The sequence below is a fragment of the Aotus nancymaae genome, unplaced genomic scaffold (genome assembly GCF_030222135.1).
Source record: "Aotus nancymaae isolate 86718 unplaced genomic scaffold, 86718_ANA_hifiasm-v0.15.2.pri h1tg000006l, whole genome shotgun sequence".
Lineage (NCBI taxonomy): Eukaryota > Metazoa > Chordata > Mammalia > Primates > Aotidae > Aotus > Aotus nancymaae.
This window is the reverse complement of record NW_026988417.1, coordinates 80,084,284-80,100,706: the sequence shown is the minus strand read 5'-3', so window position 1 is coordinate 80,100,706 and position 16,423 is coordinate 80,084,284. Positions and strand designations below refer to the sequence as shown.

Here is a 16,423-nt window from a genome sequence, read left to right as displayed (position 1 = left end):
AGGAGAATCGCTTAAACCCGAGAGACAGAGGTTGCAGTGAGCTGAGATCACACTACTGCACTCCAGCCTGGGTGACAAGAGCAAGACCTTGTCTAAAAATACACACACACACACACACACGTGTATATGTACATACAGATATGTATTTTTTGTATACGTATATACATGTGTATATACATATATGTATATATGTATGCATGTATTTTATACATATACATTTTATATGTATATACATATACATTTTGTATACATTTATACATATACATTTATACATATATTGTATATATGTACACATATATACATATGTAGTATATATATGAAAGATATTTGGTTAATTTGGAAGATGAAAATTGTCTGACTTTAAGAAATTGGCCTAGATTGAAAGTAATGACCAAAGGATTGCCTTATAAAAACACTCTAAATTTGTCTAGAAATTTTGATCCTGCTCCAAACACAATGATGACCTGAAGCTGATTTTGATATTAAACTGAGTCTTTCTTGGTTTTTTTTGAACAGGTTGGTTCAAAGCTAATCTCTTGTCACAAACTGGTATTGGCTTGTGTTATTCCCTACTTTAGAGCCATGTTTCTTTCTGAAATGGCTGAAGCCAAGCAAACGCTGATTGAGATTAGAGATTTTGATGGTGACACAATAGAAGACTTGGTAAAGTTTGTCTATTCTTCACGACTCACTTTGACTGTTGACAACGTCCAACCTCTCTTATATGCAGCCTGTATTCTGCAGGTTGAACTGGTGGCTAGAGCTTGTTGTGAATACATGAAGTTACATTTTCATCCCTCCAATTGCCTGGCAGTAAGAGCCTTTGCAGAAAGTCACAATCGAATAGACTTAATGGATATGGCAGATCAGTATGCCTGTGAGCATTTTACTGAAGTAGTGGAGTGTGAAGACTTTGTAAGTGTATCACCCCAGCACCTCCATAAGCTTTTGTCTTCCAGTGATCTAAATATTGAAAATGAAAAGCAAGTCTATAATGCTGCCATCAAGTGGCTTCTTGCCAATCCTCAGCATCATTCCAAATGGTTGGATGAAACACTTGCACAGGTAGGGGCTGAAATAAGATTTCACATAGAAATGAAATACAGAAGCAAATCAAGATGCTTCATTTATTTTGAAAAGTGTAGATTGTTTGAAGGAATATAGAAATTATTGATGAAATACAATGATAAAAATGGCTTTTAGCTCTCTAACTTTCCTATTAACTTGCTGTACTGTTTCAGGATGAATTTAAATTTGTCACATTTGAATTAGCAATATCATTCTCTGCTTTTTAACCTGAAAATATTCCTTTGGGATACTAATGATGAGTATTTTATGTATGCTAATAGAAAATGGTTTGAGGAAACAGCTCTAAATATGATTTATAATGTTTTATAATGAAGTTTTTAAATTTTAATGAATTATTTTGCTAATAAAAGTATAGTTATTCCTAATGTGTGTAGATTAATTATGCAAAGAACTATAGGACATCTATTTTCTTCTCTCACCATACGTTGACTTTTTTTAAACCTCAGAAATGTGTCTCATTATTGTTACTGTTAGTTTTTACTGTTAATAGGAGTTACTGGGATAAAAAGATTATAGGCCCTTATGATCTTTCTTTTCTTTTGTCTTCCTCCCCTTTCCTTTCTCTCTCTTCCCTCCTTTCCTTCTTCCCTTTTTTCCTTTCTCCATTTATTCCTGAGAAGTAAAATGACATTTTGTTACTTAAAAGAGAAATGTTCTTACTTATTTTTCTAAATTAAATGCTTTGTTAAAACTTTGTGCTTAATAAAAGCACTCAATGATAATTCTTATAATTTTTAATAACATAAAGTTTCTCAATAGCATTACAAGAAACTTTAACAAATAGAATGAAAGTGCTTAAAATGACCAGTGTTCTCATTTTAGATATTTATAGGCAGATGAAGTAAACCTATTCAAAGCATGATTATGATAAGACATATTTTTCAAGTGCATATCACAATATTTTTGCATTCATATGAGTATCAAAGTTCAGTACACATTTAGATCTTCTCTCTTAGAATTATTTTTAAAGTAAATATGTCAGCAAAAGTAAATGGAAAGTTTTATTATCTTGCAGCCATATCTTATTTGTGTATATATGTTACTTTTTAAGACATATAAGGCAGACTTTATTCAAGGGGGACGATGACAATAGTTAGAGGGACTACTGCAACAAAGTCTTGCAGTTGGGGAGTGACTGGACTCAACCCCTTATGTGTGTGTGTGTGTGTGCTTTTTATTCAAAATAGCATTACCTGGTTTCATCATCCTCTTTAATCCACTGGAAAATCAGTGCATCTTTAATAGAGGAATGATGAATGCCTCTACTGAAAGAGGGGATGCGTCCCTGAATTAGTATATTCCCTTCCAAGATTATTGATTTGAAGAAAACAGCACTTGTTTCAGATACGAATGTTTACATTTTTAAGTAAGAAATCACATTTCCGTATGTTTAATCTTAACTTAAAAAGGCAAAAGAACAAAGCACAGCACTTTTGTTTTGATTGTGTCTTTATCAACAGAAGGACCTTGTGATTATGTCAGTACCATTTTTGGAAGTAAGTAATTTGAATGAAGACAATTGAATTATAAAGCCTATGTAAACCTATATTTAAAGTGGGTGGATGTAATTTAACATATAGTCTGATTTCTTTAAAGCAGACCAGTACTGGAAATTGCTTTAGAATTTGGCACATTGAATTTCATCAACATGTTAGATTTCATGAAGTAGCAACATAAGTTTTAAAAAGAGAAGATGCTGCAGTGAAAGTGGAGAATGAACCATCTTATTTTCACTTAAATTTTATATTGCAACTATTCATGATCTTAGGTTCGTCTGCCGTTGTTGCCGGTTGATTTTCTTATGGGTGTTGTGGCAAAAGAACAGATTGTCAAGCAAAATCTAAAATGTAGAGATTTACTGGATGAAGCAAGAAATTACCACCTTCACTTGAGTAGCAGAGCAGTACCTGACTTCGAATACTCTATTCGGACTACCCCAAGGAAGCATACTGCTGGTAACCAAGTTGCTTATTGATGTAATACAATGATAAAAACTCTCCTGGAAGGATCTTTATTGTATTTGAGGGTTGTTCATGTGTGCCAAAATGTAGTTGTAAGATAATTAGTGTCTGATTGCCTTAAACTAATAATTGGCAAATACAGTTGTATGTATGTATTTATAGTTTTTACTGTACATTATTTAGTTTTACCAATAGCCCAATTTTTTAAAAAGCCATAATCAGTCCTGTATACTCTGAAAATCCCACCGAAATATCTCTTCCTTTGAGATCGTCCCAGATTCTGAACTTGGTTTACTATGTTACATTGTCATGTATTCATTTGACATGTCTTAAGTTCCTCAAAGACAGTTGAGCATCTTATTTAGGTTTGTATCCCAAGGGCCAAGCATGGAGCTTGAAATATATTGTATGTCTAAATATTTGTTTTTTCATTTTACCAAATAAAAGGAAGGGCAGTAAACATAGCTAATATTTGTATAATGAGTTATATTAAACTCTTAGAATCTAAAGCCCTTATATTTTAGGAGGCATTCATTTTCCCAAGAAAATATTTCATGTTCACTTCTTTTCTTGAGACATTATGCTATAAGAAGTATCACTTTTTAATATTTATAAAGTGTGATACATTTGAGACATGAGGGAATACATGAGGTTCAGAAATTTAGGAAGAGGAGCTCTGAATAGAGACTTCCTCTCTATGTGGTGCTATCTAAATATACAATTATCAAATATTGAGGTCTTTGAAATAGCCTGAAAAACAACAAAAGGCAATACTTGATTATGAGTAGAATGAGGTTTTATCTAGGTAATAAAAAGAAACGCTGGAAGTCATACACCTTCTTATGAAGAAGTAGAAGAAGAACTAATTATTCTCATTTTTTAATAGGTTGATGTAAAGAATTAGTTTTTTTAGTTGGGTAGCTTGCTTGTTGTGAATTTAGAAAGTCAAGATATTTGATGGAATACTTCAAATTCAGAACTGAATTCAAACAATGTCTTAACAGCCTAGGTTATATGCCAAAATGTACTAGATGCTCATATAAATGATCTCTTACATGACTGAGGCAACTTTATGTATTATATTTTAGCAAAAGATTTGATCCTCATTGTGAAATAGGTAGTTTTATTCCATTTTAAGGATGAAGAGACTAAGAATTAGGTCAAAAGTATACTCAAGGCCACACATAGACATAGCAGAGAAAGGATATGCATCCTAGTCTTTTTACTTATTTTAGTTTTTTTTTCCTTCCATGATATGTTCCTACATGAACTATATAGATGAAATACTAGTTTTCACTTAAAGAAAATCTAATCATAAATAAAGTATCATGCATTCAAAAAAAAGAAAATCTAATCAAAGATTAGTGTTACATTCTGGGGTTATAATTCTAGCTGTGCCATTGAACATCTGTAATTTCGGACAAATTTCTCAAGGCCTCAGTTTACTTATAAACAAATTTCTTTTCTTTTTTTTTTGAGACGGAGTCTCACTCTGTTGCCCAAACTGGGGTGCAGTGGTGCAATCTTGGCTCACTGCAACCTCTGCCTCCCAGGTTCAAGCGATTTCTTGTGTGCACCACTATACCAGGCTAAGTTTTTTTGTATTATTAGTAGAGGCAGGGTTTCACCATGTCGGCCAGGCTGGTCTTGAACTCCTGACTGCAAGTGATCCACCTGCCTTAGACTCCCAAAGTGCTGGATTACATGTGTGACCCACCGTGCCCAGCCCAACTTATAAACACATTTCTTAATCAAGGCCTCAGTTTACTTATAAACAATTTGACTAAATAATCTTTACAGTTTCTGCCAACTTTATTTTTATTTTTTTATTAAAAAAATTTTGGCCGGGCGTGGTAGCTCACACCTGTAATCCCAGCATTTTGGGAGGCCAAGGTGGGTAGCTCACGAGGTCAGGAGATTAAGACCGTCCTGACCAACATGGTGAAATCCTGCGTCTGTTAAAATACAAAAAAAATTAGCCAGGCCTGGTGGTGCGTGCCTGTAGTCCCAGCTACTCGGGAGGCTGAGGCAGGGGAATCGCTTGAACCTGGAAGGCAGAGGTTGCAGGGAGCCAAGATCACACCACTGCACTCCAGCCTGGTGACAGAGCAAGACTCCATCTCAAAAAAAAATTGAGTCAGGGTCTTGCTCTATCATCCAGGCTGGAGTGCAGTGGTGCAATCATACCTCACTGTAGCCTTGAACCTCCTGTGCTTAAGCAGTCCTCCTATCTCAGCCCCCTTGAGCAGCTAAGACCCACTCGGGTCTCACGATATTTTAGTGAGTCTCACATGTAGTGGCATATGCCTGTGGTCCCAGGCTGGTCTTAAACACCTGGGCTCAAGTAATTCACCCATTTCAGCCTCCCGAAGTGTATGGGTGTGAACTACCACATCTAATGGCTCTTCCAGCTTCAAATTTATCTAACTTAAAATATTGAATTAGTTGAAAAAGATAGCACAAGCACCAGGCATTCATTTATGCAGTCATTCAGCAAATATTTATTAAGTGCCTACCATGTGAAAGCCTCTGGGTTAGGCATAAGAAATGTAGGCACATACAGAAGATAGCCAGACTTATTTTGGAATAACTTGTCTTGTCTAGGAAAATAGACTTTTGAATAAATAAATGCAGTAAAGAATTAACAGGTGCTTTTATATCATCTTAAGGTATAATGGGATGTAAAAGAAAACAGTTATTTTCATCTTGAAAGAGTCAGAAAAGGTATTATAGGAAAGTAAACCTCGCCTTAGTTTTGAATAATAAATAAATGTTCTTCTGAATGCTAGTTAGGGTAAAGGGAGTTCAGGGAATTATTGAATGCCTAGTGCAGGGCAGGTACTGTTCTAGTCCTTGTTAATGCATAAATGTTTAATACACAGTCTTAACCTACCTTAGACTCGTAACAGATGTCAGCATAACAGATCATTTTAATACTGTGTGTTTAATGAATGCTAATTACCAAAAGTGCTATAGGAACACCAAAGATGTGTACTATATGCATAGTTGCAGGAGCATGAAGTTTAAGAGAGAGAGAGCGGGGAGTAGATTGGGTTAGATCCTGGAAGACCTTTATGCTGTGATAAGGTTTTACCTTGTAAAGCAGTCTTTGTTGCTCAAAGTGTGAAGGAAGTGGTCGCCCCTGGACCAGTAGCATCAGCATTCACTTGGGAATTTGTAAGAAATGCAAATTCTTGGACTTATTTCAAACCTCCTGAATCAGAAACTCTGAAGTCAGGCCCAGCAATCCATATTTTATGTCCTCCAGGTGATTCAGAATTACACTACAGTATGTGTGTGTTTTTTTTAATTGTGGCAAAATATATACAACAAAATTTGCCATTTTAAGCATTTTTGTCTTATTTCTTTTGAGAGACAGGGTCTCATTCTTTCACTCAGGCTGGAATGCAATGGTGCAATCATAGCTTACTGCAGCATTGAAATCCTGGGCTCAAGTGAGCCTCCTGCCTCAGCCTCCCATATAGCTGGGACTACAGGCAGGCACCACCACACCTGGCTAATTTTAAATTTTTTTGTAGAGATGCTCTATTGTTGCCCAGGCTGGTTTCCAACTCCTGGCCTCAAATGATCCTCCTGCCTCAGCCTCCCAAAATGCTGGGATTACAGGCATGAGCTACTGCATCTGCCCACTTTTTAAGTGTACAATTCAGTGGCATTCTCTAAAGTTTTTGAGAAGTACTGGTGTACGTAATAGAAGGCTATCAAAAGAGCTCTTTCCTAAGTTTACTGTGGTAAGAATCTGAAAGCAAAAAGACTGCTAAGTATTAAGAGAGGACAGGATTTTGCAGTCGTTAGTTTAATAGGTGATGAGGGTATGAAATGTTACCAGTGGCATTGGAAATAGGAACAGATAGAACACCACAAGAAGGAAGAGGTTGTTTAGGTAGGCAAGGAGGGGAGATCCTTTTGAACTTGTTGGGTTTGAGGTGTCTGTGGGACATCAAGTGTAGATGTGGCTTGGAAATGTATATAGAAAGGTATTACAATAAAGATGGAATCTAAAACAAAGGGATGAAGTTTTCCTGAATGAGCAAAAAGTTACGTGAGAAGTGGGCTCAGGATGGAACACGGAAAACATAGAAAGAAGGAAATAAATGGTTGGCAACAAAAGGACACTGATATTATAGAAATCAAGGAGGTAAGATGTTTCCTGAAAAATGGTCAGTGATCAACATATCAAGTGTGGCAATTGTGTTCAGTAAGAAATTAACTCAGGGGTTGATTGGTTTTGTTATGACCTTAGCAAGAGGAATTTTAGAAGGTAGGTGAGGGCATACAACATACTGTATTGGGATATTAGCAAGCAGAGATAGCTGATATACCCTATTCTCTGAGGGGACAAGTAGAAAATTATATTAGATTTCTAGTAACATAATAACACTGAATACTATCCAAATAACTTTTTTTTGTCTTTTTGCTTTTACCCAAAGTTTGAACTTTCTTTTTTTTTTTTTTTTAATTTGGCAGCTATGATTTATCTTTATTTGTGCCTTTACCTTTAGGTGTGCTGTTTTGTGTAGGTGGTCGAGGTGGATCTGGTGACCCCTTTCGGAGTATTGAATGCTATTCTATCAACAAAAACAGTTGGTTCTTTGGGCCAGAAATGAATAGCCGAAGGCGACATGTGGGTGTAATCTCTGTGGAAGGTGGGTACACGCTTGTCTGAAATATCACATGATCACAGTACTCTTTTTTTAAATATCTGAACTTTGAGAATTTATTTGTTATGTAAGAAAATGACAAAATTATAAATTATTTTTAAATAAAATGTTTGGTTAGTGATTATTTACTTGCTTTGTGCCTACAGATGCTCAGTGTGCAATCTGTTGCATATAAGTGCATGATATGGAGATGAATATCAAAGAAAATAGATATAAAGAGTTAAACTATTCTCAGTTATATTTACCAAAAGATTAAACCAAGAAAAAATGTTTACTGAACCCAAGTTATAATTACATATCATCCTTTTTAATACCCATCTAACTAAAATTAATAATTATTACTGAAATCTTTTTACTCATTCCTGAAAATGAATAAATTGTAGAACCATGGATACATTGTCAGAAAACTCTAAATGGCCACTTTTTTATTATAAAAGTATAAATGAATTTTTAACAATATAAAAACATTTTCATAAAAACTGAAAACCGCTTGTAACACAAACACCCAGAAATAGTCTCAGTTAACATTTTGGTGTACCATCTCTCCTCTTTTCTGTGTGTATTTTTGTTTGTTTCATTGAGTAAAAAAATTGATCATATTAACAGTTTTAGGAAGGTTGAGGTGCGAAGATCATTTGAGCCTGTGAGTTCAAGACCAGCCTGGGCAATGTAGGGGGACCTTGTCTCTACAAAAAAATTTAAAAATTTAGCCAGACACAATGGTGCATGCCTGTGGTCTCAGCTACTCGGGAGGCTGAGGTAGAAGCATCACTCGAACCCAGGAGTTTGAGGCTGCATTGAGCAGTGATAATGCCACTGCACTCCAGCCTGGGTCACAGAGGATGACCCTGTCTCAAAAAGAAAAACCAAACAACAAACCAGTTATATATATATATATATATTTATATAAATAAACTTTTTATTTTTTTGAGATGAAGTTTCACTCTTGTTGCCCAGGCTAGAAGGCAGTGGCGCAATCTCAGCTCACTACAACCTCTGCCTCCTGGGTTCAAGGAATTTTCCTGCCTCAGCCTCCTGAGTAGCTGGGATTACAGGTGCCCACCACCATGCCAGGCTAATATTTTGTATTTTTAGTAGAGATGGAGTTTCACCAAGTTGGTCTCAAACTCCTGACCTCAGGTGGTCCACCCACCTCGGCCTCCCAAAGTGCTGGGATTACAGGCGTGAGCCACCATGCCTGGCCACCAGTTTAATATTATAAAATATAATCTAAGAAGAACATTTTTCCATTTTATTAAGTGTTCTTTGAAGGCAAGATTAGTGATTTCATCTACTAAGTAATAAAAAGTTGGGAAACCTAAGTGGGGGTATGGTATTAGACCATTTACTAATAAATTACTTCATGTAGAACAACATGTTTAGTGCAAGCTTACATTGATTTTTCATTCAACTACTGAAATGACATTGATCCTAACGTTGGACAAAGCAGCAGTTGTTGAAAATTAACTTATGGTGACATTTTAATTATATAATGTTTATATAACATTAATGTTATTAATTTATTTGGAGTCAAATGAAAATACTTCTCTATTTGACAGGTAAAGTGTATGCAGTAGGTGGACATGATGGAAATGAACATTTAGGTAGCATGGAGATGTTTGATCCTCTCACTAATAAATGGATGATGAAGGCATCAATGAACACAAAGAGGTAGATCAGCATGGCAAGTTATTTTGAACTGATGGTGGAAATAAAGTTTCATAAAATTTAAAGGCCTTATTTTAAACTTATTTTCTATTTTAGAAACTTTAAATACCTTCTCAAACACATTTTGTTAGCATGTCCAAGGTGATGCTTTGTTACCACTTTTTATTTTTTTTTAAATTAAAAATGCAGTAATGGTTTAGAGTACCATATGGTAGTCGCAGTTTTCACTTATACATGAGCATTGATTTTTTTTTCAACGTTTTATTTTGAGATAATTTTAGTTTATCCAGAGAAGTGCAAAAATAGTAGAGTTCCTGTGTACTAGTGGTTCTCAACTGAAGATGATTTTGTCCCCTCTGTGGGACGCTTGGCAGTGTCTGGAGACATTTTTGGTTGTCACAGCTTGGGGATAGGAAGATTGCTGCTAGCATTTATGGGAAGAAGTCAGGGATGCTGCTAAAGACTCTATAATGCACAGGACAGCCCCCACAACAAAGATTCTTCTACCCCAAATGCCAGTGGCAAAGATAATGCCAAATGCCAGTGCCAAGATGGTAAAACCTTGCCATCTGCCCTGCACCCAGCTTCCCATAATGTTAACATGTTATACAGCCATAGTAGCAATTAAAATTACCATTGATACAGTACTGTTAATAAATCTGTAGACTTTTTGGGTCAAATTTCCTGTACATTCCTATGCTTCTAATTGATTTTTCTTGTCTGATTTTATTGCCTAATAATCTAATACAGGTGAATAGTGGCAGAGATGGTAGATGTTTTTGTCTTGTTCCTGATCTTGTTAGAAAAGTAGTGTTTCACTATTAAATAAGATACTGACTTTAGAACTAAGGTATCTATATTTTTATCATGTTAAGAAAATTGTCCTCGATTTCTATTTTCTTCATTGATTTTTACCCTGATGAGCATTAATGTTTTAAGTTCTCACCTACATATTTATGTTCTCATTTACATATTTGTGTTCTAATGTTTGTAGTCTCATCAACATAAACTGGAATATATGTTGATTAATATCTCACTCTAAAGGGGAAATTTTCAGTAACATAGTTAGTACTCTAACCTGTTTGACACTTTTATTAATGACTTAAATACCAAACTTTTAGGTATCCTGAGGTGTGAAGATCACTAAGACATGTGACCAAATCAAGATTCTAAAGACAGAGTAGGCTACTCTAGGCAAAAACCTAAAAAATGTTAAAATTAGAGTTAGAATAAAACCTGCCTTAGGTATTTTAAAAATTCAGTTACACCAGTACAACATAACATGGTGGGAAATCAGGTTTATGATTGTTTCCTATGGAGAAAAGTACCTGAACCATTATGAAACACCGTTCAGGAAAAGAAAAAAATGAATATAATATAGTTGCCTACATTAAAAGAAGTGAAGCCTTAGATTTAGGGAGTTTATAGTTGTATTGTTCTTGACACTGATATCTCCAAATCTGTAGCTGTGGTGTTCAAGTAGGATATATAACACCAGTTGGGATATGGAAATAAAAGATTAGACTCTCTGTACATTTTTAAAAATTTATTTTGGGTGGATGTTTTATAATATAACTTACTAGTATAGTAATGTGTTTATAATTTGAACATAAATAGAAGGTGCACAAAATTGATTATTATAAATGTGAGAATGATAATCTGGTATGCATGTAAGTAAGAACTAACAGGTTAGTAATTCATCTGAAAACCATGTTATCTAGAAAAAGTAGTTGAAGGGTTGTGATCCGGAGACAAGAAAACTTACAGAAGTAACTAGATATTTTAAGAGGTGTATGTTGCTTTAGTAGGAATAAATAAATATTTGTTTATGATTCAGTATAATAGCAATGAAACATACTGTAATTCCTCCCAGTGACTGGAATTGTATATGTCAGAAAGATCACATATATTTTGCACCAAATGGGAGATTAAATTTGATTGACTATAATTTTTCTTTTTCAATTTATTGTTCAGTAAATAGCTTGAGGATTTCAAAGACTGAGCTTAATAATTTATATAAAACTAGATATTAGAATAACTAGAATACTAGAATAATTCTGCCTCTGGGTCAGAGTGAAAATATAATTCAAGAAGAGAGAAGAAGGCTATCTGAGTAAATATTGAAAATATTGCTGAAGAGTTTCTTTTAATAAAACTGCTGGTGGGCCAGGCATGGTGGCTCATGCCTGTAATCCAAGCACTTTGGGAGACTGAGGTGGGTGGACTGCCTGAGGTCAGGAGTTTGAGACCACTGCCCAACATGGCAAAACCCTGTCTCTACTAAAAATACAAAAATTAGCTGGCGTGGTGGTGGGTGCCTGTAATCTCAGCTGCTAGAGATGCTGAGGCATGAGAATTGCTTGAACCCAGGAGGTAGAGGTTGCAGTGAGCCAATAACATGCCTAGATGACAAGAGTGAAACTGTGTCTCAAAAAAAAAAAACAAAAAACTGCAGGTTATATATTTATATATATATGTATTTATTTATAAATGTATCACCCACAGTTTAATTAAAAGAAACATGAACTAGTAAAACCATAGCTCAGACATTGTGGCTTATATGGTTGGCAAACTAGCACCATTGTGTAAGCGTTAAAAATGACTTGTTATCAAAATGAGCAGTTAAAAAATAACCCAAACATAGGGATATGTGCTAATTTTCTATTTTTGATTAATATAACAATATTTTCAACTGCGTTTTCTTCATGTGTTAAAATATGAAAGATTAAATAGAAATGTGAAGACATTTGAAGCTTTTTTTTCCCCTCATGAGAAAGAATCCTAGGGGGGGAAAAAGCTAACAAATGACAGTTTAATACTTTAATAGAGAGTGATTTATACCTTGTGATAACTGCATGGATTAAAATGGGGGATAAAATCCCAAAGTACATTTTTAATCTTTATATGTGTGCCTCTGTGTAGCTTACACTGTAGAAGAGAAGATACAAATAATGATATAAGGGCAATAATATTAAAACGGGGTGAGTAAAGGGTGCTTGAGGAGTGCAGAACATCTTAATGAAGTCCCATTTAATTTAAGATGTGAAGGAATTGCAGAATTTAGCCTGATTAAGTTATTGTAGGTGGACTGAGTGGTGAGTGGAGGGAGATGAAGAGCCTTCAAAAACCTGGAGATCAAAGAGCAAAGAACATGAAAGAGGTCCAGTGTGGTTGAGAGATTAAGGGGAAGAGTGTCTAGAAATGAGGCAGAAAGAATATGTAAAGGATGAAGGCCTTTCAAGTTTGCCAAGGATATTTTATCTGATGGACTTTGAATTAAACATATATTTAATATGCATGTATATTAAATATACATTTTATATTTTTATTTAAATAGTAGGGGAATTATAGGATCAGATTTCTCTTTTTAGAGAACTTATGCATACAAAATGGAGGAGAGATTTGAGGATATCTGACCAGAGGGAAAACAGTCTAACAGACCAAAAAAGGTTATTTCAATTCTTCATCCCTTGGTATAAAGAAATAACTGTGACTTGGACTAAACTGATAGAAATTGACATAGAGAAAGGAGAATGTATTTAAAAGACAGTTCAGAGGTATGTATTTATGATAATTAGAAAGAACAATTAGGTAGAGGCAAGGATGATTCTTCAGTTTCTGCCTTAAGCAACTGGATGGGTAGTGGTATGATTTCTGAGTTAGGAAAACAAGGTGGTGAATGGAATAAAATTTTTGTTTTGTGATGGGGGTGTATTAGTTTTCTGTGTCTGTGTAACAAATTGCCACCAGTTTAGCAGCTTAAAGTAGCACCCATTTATTAGCTCACAGTTCAGAAGTCATGCAGGTTTGCTGGGTTTTCTACTTAGGGTCCCACAAGGCCAGAATCAAGAGATTGGGCTAGACTTTTATCTGAAGGCACTGGGGAAGAAGCCACTTTCAAGGTGATTTAGGTTATTGATAGAATTCAGTTTTTTGTGGCCATAGGACTGAGTTTCTCATTTTTATTGGCTGTTGACCAGAAGTCACTCTCAAATCCTTTCCACATGTTCCCCTCCACCTTCAAACAAGCACAATGGCATACAGCATTCACCTGGTGTTTTGAATTTCTGACTACCAGCTTGAGAAACCTCTCTGCTTTTGAAGGTTTGTGTGATTAAATTAGGCCCATCAAGGTCACCTCCCTTTTGCCATATAATGTAGCATAATTATGAGAGTAATACCAGGGAATGAAGGTCATGGGGCACAGGGAGTATCTTGCAGTCCTCCCTACCACAGGGAGGTGGGCAATGAGTTTCATTTCAGATTAAAGTTAAGGTTGAAGAGCCAGCAGGACAGATTTGAGGTAGAAATTAGGTATATGTCTGGAAATAAATATTTGAATTATCACAAATCTGTGGAAATAATGAGATTGCTTAGGGAGAGAAAGTGTAGAGTGATCCTTAGGGAACTTTATAATTTAATGATGGAGTGAAGAAGGCACTGATAAAGGAAGCTGAAAAGCACTAGCCAGAGATGTAGGAATGGACTAAAATTTGTGTTGTTATGAAAATCAAGAGAGTTTTGAGGAGTAGGAAATAAGCCAATAATGTTGTCTGCTTTTGTGGTTTGAGGAGAGGGACAATTACTAGGCATACTTACTTTACTTTCCTGACCTAACATCCTTACGTTCTAGAGAACACATGTACTTGTTCTCACACACCTGAAAATTTTTATAACCACAGTATTTGGTAAGTCGTAGCTTTATATCCAAGAGAAAAGAGGTTGAGGACACTGGAAGTGAATGAATTCTTATCCTTAAGAATTCTTTTGTTGAATACTCTCTGATAAATTTAGAGTTAGAATCTCAGTGAAGCAGTTGCTTTCTCCAGTAATAACAAAAGCTAATACTTCATAGCACTAAATATGGGCCAGACACTCTTCTTTGTGCTTTTCCTGTATTAATTCATTAATGCCAGCTATGTCTCAGATGAGACACAAGGTAGTAGAGGTTTATAAATTATCCAAGCTAGTAACAAAATAATAGTTTGATAATAGTTCAACTTTTTGATTGCTGCAGTGTGTTTTTTAAGAAATTGAGATTTTTTGTGTGTGTGATCGCTGTTAAATAAATTAGCTTTTAACATGGGCCAAGTCTCTTACTTTCAAAGAAAAGTAAGTACCCTTCAGAAGTAAAGCAATGTGATATAAAACTTGTAGTACAAAATTTGATATTCTTTTGTGTGGTGTAATGAAACCTTGCAACAAAATGAGCTCTGTAATTGCATGGATTTATAAGTGAGTTTGGCTTCTGACCTCCACTGCAAAACTTCTCTGTAAACTCATTAACCTCTCAATTATACAACTGTGTGTTGCGTTAATTGAATATTTTGGACTCTTTTTTTTTGATACTGAGTCTTGCTCTGTCACCAGTCTGGAGTGCAGAGGCACAGTCTCGGCTCACTGCAACCTCCACCTCCTGGGTTCAAGAGATTCCCCTGCCTCAGCCTCCTGAGTAGCTGGGACTACAGTTGCGTGCCACCACGCCTGGCTAATTTTTTGTATTTTAGTAGAGACAAGGTTTCACCATGTTGGCCAGAATTGTCTCGATCTCCTGACCTCATGATCCGCCCACCTCAACCTCCCAAAGTGTTGGGATTACAGGCGTGAGCCATTATGCACGACTTACTTTGGACTCTTTTATACTATTTTATTGGGTTATACTTTATTGTTTTGAGTTTAGTCTGTGTAGGCTATGCACTGTACAACTTTAGGGGACAGTATTCACATAGGGTTGCAGTTTGGCAATTCTGTAGCCATCTATTGAAAAGCTTTGATAAATCTTGATGGAAACAAACTATACTATTTGAAGATTAACATGATAAATGATTTGCATTAGCACCGTTTTTTTTGTGTGACTTTTTCCCTAGAAACAAACCCAGTTGCTAAAGTATGTTTTATTGTCTTTGCAGGCGAGGAATTGCCTTGGCTTCCTTAGGAGGCCCAATTTATGCGATTGGAGGGTTAGATGACAATACTTGCTTCAATGATGTGGAGAGATACGACATAGAGTCTGATCAATGGAGTACAGTGGCACCAATGAATACTCCCCGTGGAGGAGTTGGCTCTGTTGCTCTAATAGTAAGTTATATGGCAACTTGCCCTTGAATTACATTGCATCACATTCATTAAGGAAAGGTCCAATATATTATCACCAGTATGAAGATATTATATATCATATTATTTCATGAAATACTGCCTTGTACATTCTAATTTACCATTAGGACAATATAGAAGTAAATTCAAAATCTAATGTCATGTGTTTTGTTTGACTCTTCATTTCAGAACCATGTTTATGCAGTAGGTGGCAATGATGGAATGGCTTCTTTATCTAGCGTGGAAAGATATGATCCACATCTGGATAAGTGGATAGAAGTTAAAGAAATGGGTCAACGAAGAGCAGGCAATGGAGTTAGCAAGCTTCATGGTTGCTTATACGTAGTTGGTAAGTAGATGGGTATTTCTCTAATATATCATTATATACAATGACAATGGTCATATAACAGAGTAACAAAAAATTATATTGCATTTAGCCTTAAGTAGAATCAGTCCTAAGATGTGCTTTTGAATTCTTTCCTATTAAATTTTGTTTATAATTAACAGATAAGAAGAATTGTACATGTTTGGTGTGATGCTTTCGAATTTTTTTTTTTTTTTTATTTTAGAGGGAGACAGTGTCTTTCTGTTGCCCAGGCTAGAGTGCAGTGGCACAATCATAGCTCACTGCAGCCTTGAACTCCTGGGCTCACATGATCTTCCTGCCTCAGCCTCTCAAGTAGCTAGGACTACAAGCCCGTGCTACCACACCCTGTTTTGTTTTGTTTTGTTTTGTTTTGTTTTTTTGTAAAGATGGGTCCTTGCTGTGTTGCCCAGGCGGGTCATGAACAACTGGCGTTAAGTGACCCTCCTGCCTTGGCCTTCCAGAGTGCTGGGCTTACAGGCATGGGCCACCATGCCCAGCTGAATTGTTAAGGTTAAATTTATAATTTTTGTTTAAATCTTCATCTTTCATGTTTAAAACATGTA

At 35.6% G+C, this 16,423-nt stretch overlaps 1 protein-coding gene across 2 annotated transcripts in view; it reads left to right on the top strand.

The window, feature by feature from the left end:
• The window catches only part of KLHL8 (kelch like family member 8), a 69,811-nt gene that overhangs the window by 42,579 nt on the left and 10,809 nt on the right, over positions 1-16,423 (top strand). The window contains exons 3-8 of one of the 2 annotated variants that reach the window (XM_012437774.3): positions 517-1,065; positions 2,858-3,044; positions 7,574-7,717; positions 9,292-9,403; positions 15,310-15,478; positions 15,683-15,842. In XM_012437774.3, the coding sequence (XP_012293197.1) occupies positions 517-1,065; positions 2,858-3,044; positions 7,574-7,717; positions 9,292-9,403; positions 15,310-15,478; positions 15,683-15,842 (1,321 nt within the window). The remainder of the gene's footprint in view (positions 1-516; positions 1,066-2,857; positions 3,045-7,573; positions 7,718-9,291; positions 9,404-15,309; positions 15,479-15,682; positions 15,843-16,423) is intronic. The other variant, XM_012437778.3, reaches the window with a different exon arrangement.